The 21,037-nt window shown below is 35.7% G+C and overlaps 2 protein-coding genes across 2 annotated transcripts in view; one reads left to right on the top strand and one right to left on the bottom strand.

Annotated features, from left to right (window-relative positions):
- Positions 1–21,037, top strand: part of LOC127061026 (translation initiation factor IF-2-like) — a 694,470-nt gene that overhangs the window by 304,526 nt on the left and 368,907 nt on the right. The window lies entirely within an intron of this gene.
- Positions 15,000–21,037, bottom strand: part of LOC127061027 (cAMP-specific 3',5'-cyclic phosphodiesterase 4D-like) — a 152,150-nt gene continuing 146,112 nt past the window's right edge. Inside the window, exon 3 of the mRNA XM_050986871.1 lies at positions 15,000–15,324. Within this exon, the coding sequence (XP_050842828.1) occupies positions 15,085–15,324 (240 nt within the window). The 3' untranslated portion in view covers positions 15,000–15,084. The remainder of the gene's footprint in view (positions 15,325–21,037) is intronic.

The raw sequence follows: 21,037 nt of genomic DNA, 5'->3' as shown, positions 1-21,037 counted from the left end.
GTTTCATTAAAACTTGAGTTTTAGATACAATCAAACACCTCAAACATCAGGGAATTAGGATTTTGAGCACCACCGATCACTCAGGTGATGAAATCATCACTTTTGATCTTATTCATGATGGATAGCTAATATTCATTTAATGTTGAATTAAAAACCACCACCAGTAGCTAAACATTCATGATTTCTCTGACTGAGAGACAGTGCTCAGTAAGAAATTGTAATCCACTTACTGCTTTTATTACTGAAATAATTGCTGACAGTAAATGCTGTCATAAAACTGGTAGTGTTGGGAAATTTCACTTGAAATGATTGAGAGAAAAAAAGCCAACTATAACTTCTAAGTGAATTATATTCTTAGTTCATTCTCTTTCACAACTCTACTGGTATTAAAAATATTCTCTCTGTTTTCCAAAGCATTTTGCTCTCTTCAATGTGTTGTGGCATACCCTCCTAATTCTTAGTTAAGCACACTGTAAAACTGATACATTTGTGTTATGTAACTATGTAGCTATTAAGCATCATACAGGTCTTGATCTTTCATATGGGAAAATGCTATAGAATGAGAAATTATATTAATTTAAACAATTTCAACAATATAATTTACTAATTTTCATTACAGTTCCCTGATACCCTCCGTTACTTCAGTCATATTCTATGCACTTTTTAATAGCCTTGACAAAATGTATGAAAATTGTAGCATAGCTTTTCCAGGAGATTTCTTTGCTTGTCTTCACATTGCTTCTTGGCAAATGCCTTACCACATTCAAGCCTGGCTTACAAACTAGACTTTTTGTCTTTTGTACAGGGAGAAGTTTTCTCCAAACACCTTCAAAAATTTTTCTGGAGTGCAGGCTATTTACGTAATAACCTTTCTAAGCTATCTATAGTATTTAAATTATTTTTCTTTTTAATTAAACAAAGCACGTAACAATTACTGAATTCCCTGTGCTAAGGTCCTAGTCCTACCACCTGGAATCAAATGAATGATCAATAAAAAGCTTTGGTTTTTATTGGATATCTAAATAAGCTATAAATCCAAAAGAGAGCACAAAAATAGTTTTTTCTCATTGGAATAATAAGAGCATCTAATGAATTGGTGCAAAAAGAAAGTAACAACTACTACTGTTGTATTAGAGGACTATGTTACTTCTATAAACCTGCACTATCATCAAGGCTCATTGGAAAGCATTCTACAGAGGCTTTGCAAATTTTTTATTTAATGGACTGTGCTGACACTCTGAGACTGAAGTGTGACGATTTATTGTCATTTGAAGTGCTGCTGTTCAAAGGTCTAAATTAAAATTAAGTTTGAATCTTGGATGTTTCTTCTCTGACTTCAATTACTTTTAGCTACTCTACTGACAATGATATTCAAGCTGAAAAGCAGAAACCTCAAATGCATTTTCAAAATTGCAACAACTACAATTGTATTTCAGTTTTCTCTAACAGTACTGTCCTGATCATCTCAGGCTACTTCTGCTCAACATTTAAAATAAATCGAACAATTTATTCCTGGATTTTTTCAACACACTTCAAGGTCTGTTTCTCATCTTTACTTGGGCTTTGGTAGACTGCTCTCACCAATATTTTTAACTATACTGCTGGAGCTTTTTTAGTGGAGGTTTTACTTTCAAAATTCAAGATGTATCAAGTCTAGGCAAAACACCACAATACTGAACTCACTGTCCTCAAATAAAGGGGAAACTCTTACACCTATAAACTCCTAGCAATTCCTCACCTTTCTCGAAAATTGCAGATTTCACATCTGTCAACAGGTGTTATGTAAGGGCAAGCACATATCAAAGGAATAATGGCTCTTAAATTCAGCCTGTAATTGAAATGCTACTTACATTTGACTTGGGATTCGGTATACTCAGGTTCTATTGACAGTAATGGACATCCCAAAAACCACAACAGACATGATGTGATTACGCACTAAGGCATTTGGCAAGAAGAAAAGTCCTATGAGGCCAGGTCATCAGAACCATAGAAAACTTTCTAATACAAATTCAGTATTAACTAATATTGAAAGAAATATAACTCTCAAGGATATTCATCTGTAGGGATGAAGCTGTTTTTCAGGTTGTCAACTTCTACTTTATTTTGTGTAAATCTTCTCTAAAGTGCATGCAACATTGGATTTATCCAGGAAACCAGTTACAATCACCTGAAATATAACCATGTTAATGAAGAGCTTAAAGATTTTTAAACTACAGAAAACCCAACTTTTCTTGCTTTATGTTGTAATCTTTATTTTAGGGGTTTAAAGGCTTTTATAATATCTCCTTCATTTTTTGTGTGATTTCCTCCTCTACTACATTAAAAATATCATAGTTCTACACATTAGTTCTACGCATAGTTCTAGCATTTTTAAATAATTGCTCTCTAGCATGAAATTTTTACTTTAACAAAAAAAATCTTAAGATTCTTTTTTTTCTTCTTTTTCAATTAAGGCTAAATTTACGGAACTATCTCCAAAGAAAACCCCAGATTACTGGTGGCTTTTCATTAATCTCCCACACAGCTTTTAGCACCTCTGTGTAGTCCACATCCTGTCACAAATTAATTAAAGAAGATTTTGCCACCATCTCCTCATGCAGAAGAATCAGGCTTTGCAAGATTATTCTAAATCTTCTAAATTTTCTAAATAAAAAAATTTTAGACATTATTTGTCAAACAGAAACAGGACAAAATTATTAATTTTAGAAATATTTTGTCAAACATAAAAGCATAGATATTGTCAAAATTTACACCAATTAATCTGTGAATCAAAAATTACAATTATATACTCACATTTGATGCAGAAAAGCAATTGCTACTGATTCATGCATACATAAAAAATGAAGCATTTCAACTGCAATATTTGGGGCTAAGAATTTTTTCATATGTTTTACTTTTGCAAATGTGAAATATGATTGGGTCGTTGACTGTGGAAAAGAATTAGCATGACATCAAGGTTTACTTCTGTTTATTGAATATCTTGCTGTGGTTTTCTCTCTCTATATATATCAAGTGGTGCTATTCCCATTTGAATTTATGTTACCAATGAAAAAACTGACAATTCATTTCCCACAATAGCATAAAGCATTAAAAAAATTTTTAAACATAAAATATCTTAGAAACCATGGTCCTCAATATAGCATAAGTCACTGATACACATTTTGTAAGCTACTGTATGCAGTCTACTCAAGGTACTCCATCAATCATGCCTGGGTCTGGTGGTAATAACTTTGAAACATATTGAATACAGGTCTTCTGTCAAAGATAGGGAACAGTTACAAAAATGGCACAGAACATGAAAGAGAACTATCTTACATTGTGGCAGGCTAAGAAAAGCAGAGTGTGTGTGATTAATAGATGTTTTAACAGCCTATGGGAAATAAACATCTGCAGGAATGAAAGCATCTGGAGCAGGAAGGAGATATGTGCTGAAAGAGATTACCAGAAGGGAACTAAGGGGGGAAATGCTGCAGTATGATTGCAGTCAGAGAAAGACACAACTCCCTCAAACTTTTCAAAGTTGTCATAAGCATCCAATTGCTTATATATAAAACTAGATAAAAGCAGCTGAAAATCTACACTGCTGACTTGTCTCAATTGTAATGTTTCAAATTCTACTGTTTAATGAATTTCTCACAAAGCTTACAAAATTATTGTCATATACAGCTATCAAAAGTTATTTTTTGTAAAGAATATGCAGACATATCTGATGTTTGATCTGATACGGACATAGAGTGTCATAATGAAACATTTAATTGTAAGGGCTGTGAGGTGCTGTATCTACCTAATCACACTTTTCTCATCATCAAGCTGTTATATTTAATCAACCTGTCACCTCTATCAGAAAAAAGAAAAGAGTTACCTTTGAATTAAAGAAAATTATGGTTGAAAAGGGATGTGGCAAGAGAGAGCAGAATAAAACTATTACCTAGACATTACCTGAGATTGCATAGAAACATATTTTCTTGAAAGTAATACCCAGATCTTACTCTATCACATCTTACTCTATTAACAGACCTAAGAAAAACATCGTCTAAAATTTATTCACTGCTTGGAAAGAGGTAAAACCACAGCCACAGCCTTTCACGGCTTTGCCCTTCTACTTTCTTTCCTACGACAATAGCAAAAAACTACCTGTCCATATATTCTTTAAAGATAGTTTGAAATTCTTTCTTTTAATCCCCACTTTATAGATTTCATGTCTTTTAAAGAGGATGACTTTACGGAAAGATAAACTATGATGATTTTTCTGAAAAGGATTTGATTAATTTTCTTTTCAGAGACCTAATGTCCAGTCTTTATCTGATGTGACAGGGAGACCAGAAGGTAATCTGAAGCTTTAAAACAGAAACAGAAAAATAAAGTTGGTAGTTGAATGAATTTACTTAAAAACTGTTCTCATAGAGTACACCTAGTGTAAAATATATGAGTAAAATATATATAGAGTATTATTCATTTTCTGTTCCATGATTTTTCCACTTTATTTTTTTAAAGGGAATCGAAGAATTAATAAATAAATTCAATAAATTAAAATCTGACTTTATCAATTTAAGCTTTATTCTTAATTATATATATGAGTTTATATTATTTAAATTGAAAAATTGCTCCATAGTGAAAAGAAAATTATGTTTCATCAGTAAGAATATAAAATTATCTTTTTCTCTAAATAAAGTTTAAAAATTATGTCATTTAATGAAATACCATTTTTGTAAATTTCCACATTATGCAAATTGGTTTTCCAATGTGTAATCCTACAAGTGAAACGCCTTATCACCACTATCTAAATTATTCTATATATATAGCTGGTGTTATATTTTACACTATTTAAACATCAATGTTGAAAGCTATTGGATGTTCAAACTCCAAAGTGACATCTGAAATCTCCTGTAACTGCATCATTTAATAGTAATGTGAACTGTTACTGAAAACATGTTGAAAACATAAAATTTAAAACAAATTAAGGCCTTGCTATGCACATGCTTACGTATTAGTTAAGCTATGGCTACGAATAGTCTGAACACGGATGAAATATCTGCAGAATCAAGCTGAAGGAGTGCATGCTATCAACAGATGGCCAAGGTCTAGAAAAACTATGATGATGCATTTTGTGAGAGAATGACTACACTTAACCAAGTGTAGTCATTCTCTCACAAGCCTTCTAGATAGCATCCTGTAACCTGCACTATCCATAAGCAGGTATCTGACAAAATAACTGGATAGCCATAATTTACACACTTCCAAAGGCAAGTAACTGCCTAAAAATCCACCCACTTCCATGTCAGAGAATTTTTTAGCTTAAGTTATAAAGAGAACAAGGACATAAAATAGCATCCAGTTTTCCTATGAACTGTGTTTATTAATTACTAGGTTACATGATCACAAGCTTCTCTCCACACAATTGTACTAAAGTGATGTAAGAAATGCTGACAACCTCTTGATTCCCTACACAGCCCAGACCCTTTTGTAGTGGTTTTGGTTCTCCAATTTAAGATTTCCCCAGTTTTGAGATTTTCCTGGCCTGTGCACCTAAGAAATGTGGCAGTTTCAGTGCTGGCCAATCACCAATACACTCACTTCCTGCTGTGGGACAGGATTAGGAGAAAGGCAAAGCAGGCTCCAAACTTTAAAAGGGTATGGCAAAATTTTATTTAAAGTAACTAAAAGTAAAAAAGTAGTAAGAATCAAAACAAACCCTTCAGAACACTTCTCCTCCCCCCCACAACCTATTCTTTCCCACTGACAATGTAAAAAAACAAAGCTTGAAATTTCCAGTCAGTTTACCACCTCTAAAATGGACTTTCTTCAGCTCACTTAGGTGGAGAAGTTCCTCTCGTAAGGTTGTGGACACTTCTCCCCAAAAGGAAAGAAAACAGGTCTCGTGTGGCTCTCAATTTGTCACGAATAGCAGCCGCCCTGGGGAAACCTGCCATCGTGGAGTCCTTCCCATTGCCACAAGCCTTCCCACAGCTTGTCAATGGGCCATGTCGACTTACGGAGTATTGTTTTAAAGATGAGCTGTTCAAAGGCAAAAGTTCTCATTATCTATTTCTAAAATCATCTTCCTCCCTGGGAACAGAGATCTTCTCCTAGAAGCACAGGACTACTCTCCTCTCTTTCTCTGCTCAAACTTCTCATGGGATTCCAGCCATTTCAACATCTGCTTATCTTAGCATGAAGGCCTCTGCTCGGTATCAATTTGAACACTTTCATCTCCCCATAATTTCATTTAAGGAAAAAGAGTCTTTTCTCCACATCTTACAAGAGGATTTCAGCTCCAAAAACAAGCCATCTCCTCACCTCTCCCATCTGAGGCTTCTTCCTCACTGACCTTGATGTCTTTATGTCCTTCATTTATATACTTGCATCTGGTTCTTTTCTCTCACTCGAGGGAGGATTGAAGCACTGAAAGGGTTAACATCAGGCCTGGGCTGTTCAAAGGGCCACCTGACCCCCCTGGAGCTGGCAGCTCTAGATGGCAGCTGGGGCAGGCGGCTCGGATGTAATCAGCCAGGCCGGCAGCACGCCGGGACTGGGGTGGGGGTGCCCTTCTCCTTCCCCCTGGCTGCGGGCAACTCCCACGGGGTAAAATCTCAGCACCGACCCTCGCCTGCCCCCGGGGCTCGGCGGCTGCGGCTGGGCCCCGGGCTGGGGAGGTGTAGCAAGCAGCCTGAGGTTAGCAAGGCTGGCTCCATCGGGCTCGCGGCACCCCCCTCTCCCTGCCCAGGAGCAGAGGAAGGAAGCGCGGGGGAGCCGGCGGGCGGCCCGGGGAAAGCGAGCCCGGCCCGGCGGAAGGGCCGATGGGCCCGGCCCCGGGACGGCCCCCCCAGCCCCCACCTCGCTCCTGACTGGAAGGGAAAGTTCCCGGCGTTTTTCGTCTTTAACATGTGTGTTTCACAGAGGCGTGTCCGGCTTCTCAGTGGTTCAACAGACTGTCAGTTACACAAGAAGCTTTGCATCACTTCCCTGAATTTCTTCCCATGCCAAACTCTGACGCCCTTCTTTACCTGTGCAGCTCCCTGTCACTTGCTAATTTAGAGAAAGAATCACCATTGACAATAAAACCTGTAAATCAGTCTTAACAGAGATCATACAGTAGCAACTCTGCATGCAGACCCATAGAAAGATGTAAATGCTCAGAATTAATATGTTTCTGATTTGATTTTCTCTCTCATGTGCTTTGGTTGCTCAAAGACCAGGCGCTGTTCTTCATACAACCCTGCCAATTGCCTCTGAGCTTCTCTGTGCTCTTCCTCAGCAATGAACCTTATCACTCTGGGCCAAGGCAGCCTGGATGAAATTGTCCCAAAGGCTGGATTCACCCTCAACTCTTGGCTGAATCACTCTTTTGAAGTGGTTTCTTTTTTCCCTTAGCTTTGCCAGTCCAGTTTCTGGTTTGTATTTATAGGCCGCTGCTATGAAGGTGCTGGAAATGTCAATCAGAGAGAGCCCAACACACCTTCACTAGTGAAGCTAGTGTAAAAGAATAATTTCCATCATGAAAAAATCCTTGTGAAATGTATGGATGGGCTTTCTGATTTTGTTATCTCTAAATTGATGTAAATATGACATAGTGAAGAAGTATATATTACAATATTATTGTGTCATGCATTACTTTTCACTTTGCACTATCATTGGTGAATCCCTATGTTCAATTTCTCTCAATTTTGATTAGTGTGTGAATTTGGGTTTGATTGACTGCCCAAAGAAGTATTTTACCAAAATAATTACTTTGCTGATTAACTACCCCAAAAACCCTAGAAGTACCTGAAAATTGCAAATCTTTTAAGAAAAATTAATAGAATTTTACAGAAAGTAAAGCTGTGATAATGAATGCTCAGCCTTCCCCCACCTCACTGAAATTTTAACCCATTAGAAGCAGTCTAATGAGTCTAGTGAGCCATTGTAGCTGCAGACCTTGGCACCAATAACCATCTAAGCAGATGACTGTTCAGTAGACTAAGAAGAATCATCAAGAGAAATTGTTTAAAGGGGTACTTTAGCAAATGATCTCTTTAAAAAAACCAAAGCTATAGAACAAGCAAACATCTCTCCTACTCTGTTTAATACGGAGAAAATTATGCAAATGCAAAACCAAAGAACAGAGTGTAGTCATATTAAAAATCCCCTTTTTATGAAATTATACAGGACTTTAACAAAAATTGAATATTAAAACAATAATCATAAAAATACTATAATCATAAAAATAATCAGCCATTGACTCACTTTCTTCTAGTATAATGGACAAACTGTGATTGAGGGCTTAGAAACAATAGAAGGACACCAAATTGGTTGAGCAGAGAACTTCTGGTAGAGATTAAAAACAAGTGTAGGTGGTAGAAGAAGAAACATTTCCAGGAAGGAATACTGAAGTATCCCCTGGCTTTTCAGGCATGGCACCAGTAAAGGCAAAGCTCAACTCAGGATGAACCAGGCAACTGAGATGAAGGGTAACAAAAAGGGCATCAAAGACAAAAACAAGAAAAAGGTGAACATGGGCTTGCTGCTGAATGGAGTAGAAAACCAAGTGACAAAGGATGTGGAAAGTGCTGAAGTATCCCAACCCTCCTCTTCCTTATTTTACCAGCAAGGTGTGTTCTCAGGCCTCACCTTGACCAAAAGCAAAGGTTTGAGAAGAAGAAACCACCCACTGTGGGGAAAGATCAAGTTAGGTTTAAGTTCCTGGAGCCACATTGTATTGTTAAAGATTTTTTCAGATTAGCCATTGTTTGAAAGTAACTATATCAAAATACATATTTTAAACAATAATTATATTTTCTTTCCTAAACTAAAAAATACATGCACACATAAACTATTCATCTACAATTTACAGTAACATCTGTTTCCAGTCTATGCTATATAGATAATAAAATAATCAATTGTAAAAATTAGAAATTTTACCATTGTTAAGTAAAAGAGCAAGAGTTGATCAAAATTCCAGTTTTTAAAAAGGATTTCAGAATATTTAATGGACTGAACTGTGCACAGTACCTACTGTCCATGTCCAGCACCTGGGCATCAGATTTAAATAATTCACCTAATGCTAGACATAAATTTACAAAAAACCTTTTATTTGGGACATGAGGGTCTGGAGCTAATTGTGTCATCTGAAGTTATGCTCAAAAAAATAAGAAATACTATTATACAAATAAGTGTTCTGATATAAAATCTACCATCCTCACAGCTCCCTTACATCTCTTAAGCACCAAGACAATAAAGCTCTTGATCAACAGTATTGTTTTTATATTGTTTTCCAAAATGATTCCAGGATCCATATAGCACCATAACAGAAGACTCTGTTAAAAGCCAAGGCTTGGATTCCATAAACATTGAAGCTTCTAGCATGCACTTAGCCTCAAAAATTCCCACTAATTTTTCCTACTGGGAAAAGTGCTCTTAAATGCTGACTCAGTTTTGGTTTCCACAATCATTAAATAGGTTTTTCTTCACAACAGATACTGCAGTCAGAGTTTGCTGTGACTGAGCCAGTATGATAGGGATACAAGTTCAGTGTGAGTCTGGATGCATATCAACAGTAATGCTCTTAACTCTACTACTAACAATTTAAAACCTTCTAAGACCTGATCAATAAAATTCTCTTTGACATAGTATAAAGGCTGAGATAAATTTAAGGCATATTTTTCCCCCCAAGATCTATCCTCAGTGAACAGGTAGAATAAAGCAGACACAAAAACAGGAGTCAAAAACTCGCAAATTCTCTTCATAGTTTAATTCCTGGCTTGTTCCTTAGCCTTGACCAGTTGCACTTTCTGTTTGTGTGCAAGCTTTCCTATGCATAAAATGAAACTAACACAGTGTTTTCACTAATTGGAAAGGTTGTCCAAGGGTACCATGAAGATTGTCTCATGTTTATAAAGCTTTTAAAGTAAAGAAATATGCAATAAAAAGAAGACCTAAGAATTATTGTGTTGCTCCTCATTCTTTACTAGCAGGTGACTCAGGGAACACAGATGCTGTTGAAGGCAGCCCAGATACATGAGAAAAGTTACTACTTGGCAGACTCAAGGTCATAATTCTGATTTAAAAAAATAAATGAAATAACAAATTTCCCCCTTTTTTTCTGTCTTTCTCTTTAAGAAGTATCTAAACCATAGTTCCCACTTATTTTCACTATGTACACTACTGAGTTGCAAATAAATAAACCTGAAGAACAGATTTTATTGGATTTTATTTTTATTGTGTGCTACTCAGCTACGGTCAAATCTTACTGCTTTTATTATCTCTTTCTAAGACACTTATCTCTTTAAAACAATGATAAAAATTTTGCATCCTGTCTGTTCTTTTAAAAATAGTTTGCTGGTATCGTCAGTGAATTACAGCAAAATTATGGCTCAGGATTCCCATATTTCAGTTTCTAACATTTGAAAAAGCTTTTCTCACCCTCAATACAGAGGACAAAATCTGATCTTTGAGGTATTCCTTGGACACAAAAAAACCAATGTGCAAGCAAGTGGTAGGCATTAAGACATATTTGGCTTGAAACTAGACTCTGATGCTGTATCGCCATATCAAACTTACAGTGATGAATATTTCTTTTCAAAAACAGATACTGAAAGTGTTAAGTTCATCTTGAAAGGGCCTGAGGATAATTTTAAATCAAGTTTTTATCTGATTTCCAATATAGAGAGTGTTGATTGCCTTTTTAGTTGATAATAAAACACATAAGTTTTAAGCAGTATACTGAGTTTCTAATCCAAAGAATTTGCATTAAGGAAAAAACATAAATTAAGACAGAAAGTACATTGCAAAAAAGATACTTCAGAAATTAGCTGTCATGTAAGTTGTTCTTGTAGCTCCCTAGAGTTTCATAAACACAATAATATGCCCACTCTGAGTTGTACATAAGCAATACGAAAGCAATTTAAAATAGATTTTATGTTGTACAATTATAATAATCTCTCTCAAATGATGTTTGAGCAAAGACTAGGATAAATAGTCGGAAGAGACTGTTTCCATACAAAATCACAGATAACTAAATGAAATACCAGATTATTTTAGGTATTTTTGTAATTAAAGCCTTTCTAAGAACCTTTTGATTACAAAATAACTTTTTGCTTTCAAATAATGCTTTTAATGAAATCTTCAAGTGTTTGATGTTCTCTTATTTCTGGAGTTTACATGCAACAAACATGACATTTTCCGTCTGATTTTGCCAGTCACATGTGTTACAAGGACACAAGTATCACAGTAACAACTGGGATAGTCCTTTTTCTCTGAAAAAGCTATTCTTAAAAGGCCAAACAAAGAAATGCTTCAGTCCCTGACTCCTTGGATGTTGTCATCATATTGCAAAGCTCTCATACCTTCTCGGTGATTTCTCATGGGCAGCTCCTCATAGTACTAACTCCTTCACAGATAACAACACCAACTCTCTCCTCTACCAGCAAAACCACTCTTTTGTGGCACTCTTAGTGGACACAGCTGTGGCCTGTTAAGGGCAGGCCTTTTCCAAATCTTTGGTGATTAGTACAGCTGCAACTCCTCAGGTGTGAGACTACATTCTACACTATCTTTATTTTCTTACATTCTATCCATCCACACTTGGATCTGTACCATGGAAAGGGAAGGTATATGTGCCATGGTAATTTGCAGTGTTCAGTAGGGGCCATGTCCTATCCCACCTTCTCATCACCATTTCTTCTTTGGAGTAAGGCAATGCAGCGATTGTTTCCAGAACAAAAGTGATTGAATAGACTTTCTTCATATTTCATGGAGCTTTGGACATCATGGAGCTTTGGACAAATCTAGACAATCCTTACAGAGAAATTTGATCAGTTATCCTAAATCACAAGTACAGGTGTTTAAAAAAGAAATCAAATATATGGTGCCACACATGCAACATAATATAAATATTTGCTAGAGTATTGAATCATGGCAGGAGCTCTGGCTATTGGTCCAATACAGAGGTAACAAAGGAAACTTTTGGAATAGTTATTATAAAGTAGGTAGGATAAAAAACTAAAATATCCTCAAATAAATAACTTTCCATACATAACAATCCCCCACCAGCTACTTTGGAGAAAACAAAAGCATTCTACCATCAATAATTTCTTATCTGTGCATCCCTTATTAAATGCCATTATCGCTGTTGCTTAGACCAAAGCCACCAGTAAATTTAGTTACAGTTATTTGAGGAAAACTGGCCAGAGCATGCACCACATCCCAAACAGCCAGGCTATCCCAGCTTACAGTAAAATATCACATTTCATATTCTATATGTATACAGGTTATTGTTTATAAAATAAAAATAAATAAATATAAATAAAAATATAATAAAAAGAAAACTGACATATTAAAAGCAATTGTCTGCCTGTTTCTAATCTTTCCTGTAGAAGGTCTGGCAATTATTACATTTCATAATGGTAAGGATGATACCAGCTGCAGGGTCAGCCTACCAATTTTCAAGCACTGGTTCTTATAGCACAATAAGCATTTTTGCATGTCATACTTCAATAGGAGACATAAATTTTTCATCTTAACAATGATCTATATTAGAGTCTCAGTCTAACATGTATGCAAAAAATAAGAATCTGTATGTATGGAATGAAATTCGAACAGTGAAAGAAATGGCAAGGCATTGTGATGTCTCAGAGTCCAAAGGATAAGAGTTTACAAAGTATAAAAGATTTAGAAAAACATTACTGAAAGTTCGCTTTCCAACTTTCAACCTATGCTGCTGTTTGGATTTTGTTTAGTTGTTTTGGTTTTTTTTAATATAAACTTTGTTTTAATTGCTCTACAAAGGTAGCACACAACCTGTGAAAGAATCCAGAAGTAAAACAAACTGTGAAACAAGATTGAAACAATTCTGTGACAGCATAGAGAAAAAAAGGAAGACAAAATGAGAATGAAAATGGGAATGTGTGTATTCACACGTGCATTTGTGCATGTCCAGGAATAGAACAGGTATTTTATTTTTTAAAAACTACATGCACTGTCATTGTTTTTATTTTGCACATTCCAATCATTTAAATCTAAGCATAAGGGCTTATAATGCTATTTTTAAATTCTTTTAGTCAATTCTTCCAAAACCATGCATTTATAATTTAGGATGTTTTCTATGATGAAATTCTTCTGCGTTAGAATGAGCTTCTATGACCCAAATGCTCTTCTACCTTCATTTACCTACTGAAAACAGTGCATAGTCACACCCACACTTTTGATTCCCTCTCCTCAACTGTACATTTCAAAAGCAGGGGAGCTAAGCTGCATTTTTACAGACATAATGGGACCCCTAATTTCATGCACTTTCATGCAGATGAGAAGACAGATAAAAGGATAGCTTTCTCCAGCTGTTTGGCTGGCAAAATAAGCATGTAAATGGGAAATTCATAGCCGCTTGAGAGAGAGCTAACAACCAAAAAACAGCACTAAACATCCAGAGAAATTTAATTTCCGGAACAATAATCTTCCTGTATCACTGTAATTGCTCTTTAGCTAAGAAAGAATCATAAAAGCTAAAGTTCTTATATTACAAAGATCAAAATTACAATTGCTTTTGCTGTTGTGTTTAGATTTAGTTTATTTGTTTAAACAGCCTGGCAGTTCCATTCAACAATCTGTCTGCTGTTTCCCTGTCACTCTCAGAATAAATCTTGTTTTGTCCATCTTCAAAACACATTCCTACCAACCACAGGAATAAATGGCATGGACAGGGTACAAAGCTGTCTCTTATGGCTGAGGAGAGATTCATACCCACAGAGAAGCCTCTCAAAGAAGCAATCATTCTCTGAGTACAGCTGATAGCTACACATAGTAACCACAATGTTTTAGATTTGTTATTTGAGTAACCTTCGAAGTGTCTTTCTCTGGTGTATTTGAATCCAGAGAAAAAGAAAATAACACAGTCTCCAGAAATTTATAATCACTCAGCCACTTTCATCAGACAATATTTTTCATTCTCCTTTCTAATCTTCCTGATGTATCACATCAGGATCACACTTTTTTTTTTTCCAGTCAGTGTTACTAGAAGCATTGCACTTATTTTGCTCCCATATCTCAGAAAATCTTCTCTCCAGACTCCATGGATAAAAATGAAAAATCAAGACACCAGCCTATTTTCAAAACAACACTAAATTTCATTACATTTAGCTCTCCAAATTGTATTTTCATTTGGAAACAATCTAAATGTTTACATGTTTTTATGGATGTAGTCAGTATTCTATGATCATTTTACAAGAATGCATCTAACTTCTTCAAAAAATAAAGGTATCTAGGAGGAAATAAGATATGGGAAATGGTATTAAATTCAATGTTAATATTAGCTGGCTTTTTGGCTAAGCATGCTAATGAATACTTATGGGTTTACTCATGTACTACATGTCCTACATTCTTTTCATAACTACATTGTTCAGAATAAAGTATTCTCTCAGAACCTATGTTCTAAAATTCTTAAGTACTGCATTTTAGCTCTTAGTGTTTTCGTGTTACCTTTTCCTTCCTTTTCCTTACTGTGTCACCAAACAGATGTACTGCCTTCACCATTGTCAGCAAAACTTTCATACTAAACACTTTATATTTTGGAAAATAAGGACAGAAAATAGTATGGTATCACAAAATTTAAGAAAAGGAAAGTTTACTTTAGAAAACATATTTTATAAAAATTCAAAAATGTAGTGGGAAGAAACTACAATAGAAATCACTATAACTAAATAATTTCAAACAATTTATGTTACAAATAATGTAGACATACAAGAGCAGACAAAATCCCCTCAGGATTTCATGGAACTAGTTTTGAAGTTGTATAATTTTAAAAAAATTCTGCATTTAAAAAGCTTCTTTCATCCTCTACCTCCTCCTTCCCTTCATCATCACAAATGCTTAATAAAGCCTCCTTCTTTCAGAATATGATGTATTACATAATGTTCAGAAAAAGAATTTTTTTAGATTTTGTTCTATTAGATATGTCCAAAAGCTTTACAACCAGATTTACCAACAAATTTACAGACATTTCATTCAACTTTTTCATTTAGTGGCTTTAGAAAAGAAATAAACTTTTTTCCTACTGGCAGCATCAGCAGCCCCGTACCTGCCCCGAGAAATGTTGAATAAATAAATTGCTGGATCTTACCTGCTGGACTCAGCAGCTGTAATGGCAATCAGAGGAGGTATCCTCAGTGGAAGAGTTGTGGGCCTTGGGATAGTCTCGGTATCATTCTTTTTATCCCAGTCTGCCTGTTCTAACTGCCTGAAAGCCAGTGGGGGAAGCTGAATGTTACGGGACGATAATCTCCGCACGAGATAGGGCTCCATTCCCTGGGAAGGCTCTTCATCCTCAGTGCTGTGATGCAGAGTTTCTTCTGAAACCTGTGATGAAGGCAAAAATATATCCACTATATCAGAAAATACTCATTACCTTAAATTGATAACTCTTTTATTTCCTTTCTGTAGCTTAGTTTCTAATAAATACTATTTGCACTTTATTGTCGTTATTAAGGAAGGTAAAAGAAGTGAAAAAATATAATGAAAAATGTCAAGGATTTAAATAATCTGTGGTTTTACAAGCAAAGAGAAAGTATTTTTATCATAGATTAGCACAGTGCTATCTAAAATACTTATTCATACTTCTGTACGGAACAAAATCTTTGCATAGGACAAATTTCTTTCTCACAATATATATATGATTCCCTACAAGTTGTCCTATCTTTTGGAAGAACTGAGGGTCTATAGACTGATAATAACTTTTTTTAAAAAAAGTAGTAATCAGAGATTTAAAACTATACACCTCTTGACTAAAAACACAAGAAACTTCATCTTATATTTTCTCAGGCATGCCAACTCCCATCTTTCTTTCTTACTTACAATAATTTCATGCTAATAGTAAGAGCCAAGCATTTAAAGCAACCACCATAGGACTTAAAACCTCTGAAGTTGAGGCCCTAATTAAATATTTTGTTTAAACATTAGTAAATATTTTTTGCAATTTAATTATCTAAAGATATAGTAATATTCTCTGGGTCAAAGAAGAATGGCGGATAATTCAATAAAGAAAACTCCAACTGGTAATGATTTAAAGGGGAAGAAATTTGCTCTGAAAGTTTCTCAGGCTTTTAAAAAACAGCTGTTTCTCTCACCATTGTGAGAGAAAATTCTCAAAAAGTTTACTTTTCTGAAGAGAGCTTGGTAGGGGGTGGCTACAGGGGTGAGGGTGGCTTCTGTGAGAACAGAAGTTATTGCCATGTCTGACAGAACCAATACCAGCTAGCTGCAAGATGGACACACAGCCTAGCCCATCTGTAGTGGTAGTAGCACCTCTGAGATAATTTATTTCAGCAAAAGAAGAAAACTCTTAAGCATTTGCAGCCAGAGAGAGTAATGAGAACGTGTGAGAGCAACAGCTCTGCAGGTGCCCAGGTCAGAGGAAAAGGAGGGGCAGGAGATGCTCCAAGCACCAGAGCTGAGGTTACCCTGCAGCCCATGGTGAGACCATGGTGAAGCATCTATGGCCCTGCAGCCCATGGAGATCCCAGGGGATGCAGAGATCCACATGCAGCCTCTGGAGGAACCCCACCCTGGAGCAGATGGACGCCTGAGAGGAAGCTGTAGCTCCATTGGAAGCCCTTGCTGGAGCAGGTGTACTGTCGGGAATTGTGATCCCCATGGGGAACCCCTGCTGGAGCAGCCTGTTGCAGAAGGACTGCACCTTGCTGAAGGACCCATGCTGCAGCACAACTGCAGCCTATGGGAAGGACTCAGGTTGTAAAGAGCTTTCTCCAGTGGGAGGCATCACAAGGCAGAGCAGGGGAAAATTGTGAGTACTCCCCCAGTGGAGGAGAGAGCAGTGGAAACAACAGTATGAACTGCTTGCAGCCCCCATTTCCTATCCTCCTACTCTACATGGAGAGGACGAGGTAGAGAATTCAGAAGTAAAGTTGAGGCCAGAAAGAAGGGAGGGGTGGGTATAAGGTGTTTTGTCTCACCAACCTGTTCTGTTTTGATTGGTATTGTATTGAACTTCCTCAGATCAAGTCAGTTGATGGTAACTGGTGAGTGGCCTATTCCTAGCCTTATCTCAACCCCTGAGACTCTTATGATACTTTCTCTCCTCTTTCCACTGAGAAGGGCTGTGATAGAATGGCTTTGGTGGGCACTTGGCATCCTGTCAAGGTCAGCCTGCCACAGTGACATTAATGAGAGCTCCATTTGTACTTGGAGCTTGAGCAGTTGCTGTGGGCAAATGGTTTCCAATTTTTAATCATTAAAACTTAATTAATAATTTATCTATTTTTCTTAATTCAGCTGCAATATAATTTAAGAAAGTAAATATTATAGAACGGTATGCATTGATGCAAATACTCTGAGGGAAATCAACAGTAAAATCAATCACTGTAAAAATACGACAAGAATTAATGTTTTATAGTCATCCAGGGAGAAGTTTATTTTTATGCTTTTATTTTCAGTGTGTGCATAGTGTATATTTAAGACAGCTAAGTAAATTAAAAACAATAATTAAATTAATTATAGTTCTGCAAGAAATGAAAAATGCTGATATCAAAGCTAAAAATAGTTTATCACATGGGGATTTTTTGATACATTTCACCAGTTGGGTTTTTTTGGGGAAACTCCAAACACCATAAAAATCCCTGAACTGGAGCCACACACAGTCAGAACTAGAAAGCTGAATTGAGAAAGTGAATCACTGGGCAGTTTCTTCAATTCCTATTCAAAAACTGGAGAGGTAGAGGAATGTGATCTGAATAAATTCAGAAAGAAATGGAAAAGTTCCAACACAAATATTAAGGCCAAGCTTTGCAGAAATGAAATAATAGGCATCTAATGTTTATTTCAGTGACAATGAAAATTAAATGAATTTGTGGAAAAACTGGCCACCTATTCAAGTACAAATGCTCAGGCATCTAAACCAGGAAATGTTCGCCATAATGATTTTATCCATCTTGGGACACAGAGGAGAAACATGCTTTGGTAGATTTGCCTAATTTTTCACCATGGTTTTAAGAAGCATTACAGAATTTTAGGCAATTTATACCAGTATTCTATCATGAAATTGTTGAGCAAGCATAGCAAAAGCCATTGCTCTCACTACCACAAAACCACTCACTAAAAATGAAAACCAGGCTTTGGAATGGCAGGTGTGTCATCTGCTACAGAAAATGATCCAAGCTCATAATTGCTGATAAAAAGAAAATAACAAATAGTTCTGCTCATTTCTTATCTATGCAACATTTTCTTATATCTGACAATGTACAAAGAAAAAAAAGTTACTGTAAAGTGTCTGTTCATGAAATCAGTTAAATGGAACATATTAGGCTTTCTTTTTTACCTTAAAGGTCTGGAAGACTCTCTGTTAATCCCTGCCCTGTAACCAATTAACTGAATTCTAGAACATGGCAACCTTTCAGATACCAATTAACTTACTTCAACACTTTTTGTCCAGTGCAGACTCTGGGCTGGGACATTTAAAGTGTCTGTTTCCTTTTTTCATTTTTTCCTGGTTGGTTAACTTAATGCTTAAGGGATCGTTTGCTTGCCTTCTAATTAGCAGGCATGTTTCTTAGTTCTTATCAGTAATTGCTCATTAGTAGGCATAGATTTTTGTGCAAAAATAAGCCACTGTAACCTAATGAATAAAAGTCAGCCTCATATCACAAGATTGCCAGAAAATAAAAACAGCCTGAGAGAAGTCAAAAAGTAAAGAGTCCTGACACTGAAATGCAGGCTATGGTTTTTGCCACTTCTCTGCAGACCATTTGACACACTGAACAAGATTATCTGTTTCTCACCTTCCTTAGCATTTAGTGAAAAATATTTTTTAAAAGCATCATAACATACATCTCTAACAAAGTGTGTAGTGTCCGTTCTTGAATCATCCCTAACCAACACACCCTAGCACAGCTTCCCTTTTTTCCAATGGAAACTCAGTCTTGTGACATGCATCAAGTGACTACAGGTATCCTGAAGTTTTTCCCTTCTCTTCCAAGAACAAATAGGCAAATTAGTGAAAAGTAGTTAGAAAAATCAGTGCTGCAGTCAACAGCACTTGTTGGAACAACACTGTTGTTCTTCCAACAACTTTGACATGCAGCACAGTGCTCTTTAAAAGAATGCTAGTCAGGGGAAAAACAGTACAGCACCTTGAGTTCTTGCATTTCAATGTCATGTCCAATAGCAGAATTGAATCATAAGTTATCTGAAAAATAGGCTAAAGTAATCACCTCAGTTTGTTTACCTGCAGCCCAGAGGCATGCTGAGTACCAAAGAGCCAGAGGCTCATTTTGGAGGTTTGACACTCTTTCTCCTAATGAATAATAGGGTTGTTACTATCCCACCTACAAAACAACTCCTTGACTCAGCTATATGACTCAAGAATGGCTTGAGTCAGAAAATAATAAACTATAATAATTCTACCCACTTCTATAAAAATAATTCTCTCATTTACAATAGGATATTTAGATGAAAACACCTAAATAATACTTCTATACTTTTACTTAGAATAATAAATAATGATTTTATGCATTATTAAAAGGTTACTTAGCAGTATTTACTATTACCTTAAGTGTTCAAACAGTTCCATCAAAAAGACAGTGACTAGGTACTTAGTGTTTTACAAACTAATAATATATTTACAGGACACAAAAAATAGGTGCTGGCTTGATAGTATTATTATCTGGACTCTCTTTTCTGCTTTAATCTGAATGTTAATGGCACTGGCTTTCACCATCGCCATGCCTTAGCTTCTATACCTGGAGAACTGACACAATTCTCATCAAGCTATGAGTGTTTTTGAGATCCACAACCACTATTTGTTAGCATGGCTATTTTAGATCTAGACTAAATACACTACTCTTCTTTCAAGCAATGCCCTACTTTCCATTCCTACATTCTCTTCACTTCTTCCTCACCAATAACTATTTAAATACTTTGAAAATATAATTCAAGGAAACTATCAAACCAGTAAATGTTCTTGCTCTTGGATTCTCTAATTTTTATTAAAAAGTAAATGAGAATATATTATTCACAGACCATTTCAATGATGCATTTCACTGTGACTAGATTTATTGCTATTCATTACTTGCAGTATGGAAAAGGAGAAAACAATGATGATTCATACTCCTAAATTCATAGTTTAATAAAATTAACTTTTATTCTGTCAGGCACCTCTTTCCCTTTTTTTTTTTTTTTTATGATGCAAATATTTTTAGTGAAAAAAGACTCTACATATGTTTAGAGTAATTTTTTGCTCTATGTTTCTTCAAGTGTTTTGAAATAATTACACCATTTAAAATGTGATTATACATTTCAGAATAAATTAAGTACTCATTTACATTAAAAAAATTAAACAGGTTAAACAGATTGAAATAGTGGAAGTATTAGTAGTACAAGGAATACCCATGTTTATTTCTGTTATGTGTATAGAAGGATGAAAATTATTTACTTGGGTCAAATGGAAAGGAAATACTTTTCAAGTCATCAATATGTAGCATTTTCTAAGGAAAAAATTGTTTTAATTCAACAGAACAAATTATTTTCACAGAAGAGGTCTAAAAAATACAGTAAAGGGTTCTTGTCTCCTTTGAGAATGACAAATCCTGGGAAGCACAGGAAGTCTAAAAGAACTGGAAAAACCCCTTTTCTAAGAGAACAAATTACAGGACTCAAATTCCAGTAAAGGAGGAGACCTACCAATATCATACAAAGAAATAAATCATATTACTACACAGATGTAAGAACAATACAGTGAGTTTGACTTTATAGGAAACCTCCTCAAATGAATAGTTGTGATTTTGTGGGTATATATGACAAAGTTTTGTAACTTTGAAAAGTTTTGTAGCATGAAACTGATGACGAAAATAATGCTGTTCAAGTATGTCTGTCTCTGAGGCAGAGACCCTGGAAATTTCCTACCAGACTTTCAGGTTCCCAAACTCATCTGCATGAGGTTATTCTCAACTTAGCAGAAAAATGAGATCTAACTGAGATAAAGAATCCTTTATCCTGAGCTGCATTCTTAAGAATTATAGAATCATTATTTTGGGAAAGATTTGTCAGATCATTGAGTCCA

Source organism: Serinus canaria, chromosome Z (assembly GCF_022539315.1).
Source record: "Serinus canaria isolate serCan28SL12 chromosome Z, serCan2020, whole genome shotgun sequence".
NCBI lineage: Eukaryota > Metazoa > Chordata > Aves > Passeriformes > Fringillidae > Serinus > Serinus canaria.
This window is presented reverse-complemented; position numbering and strand designations above follow the sequence as displayed.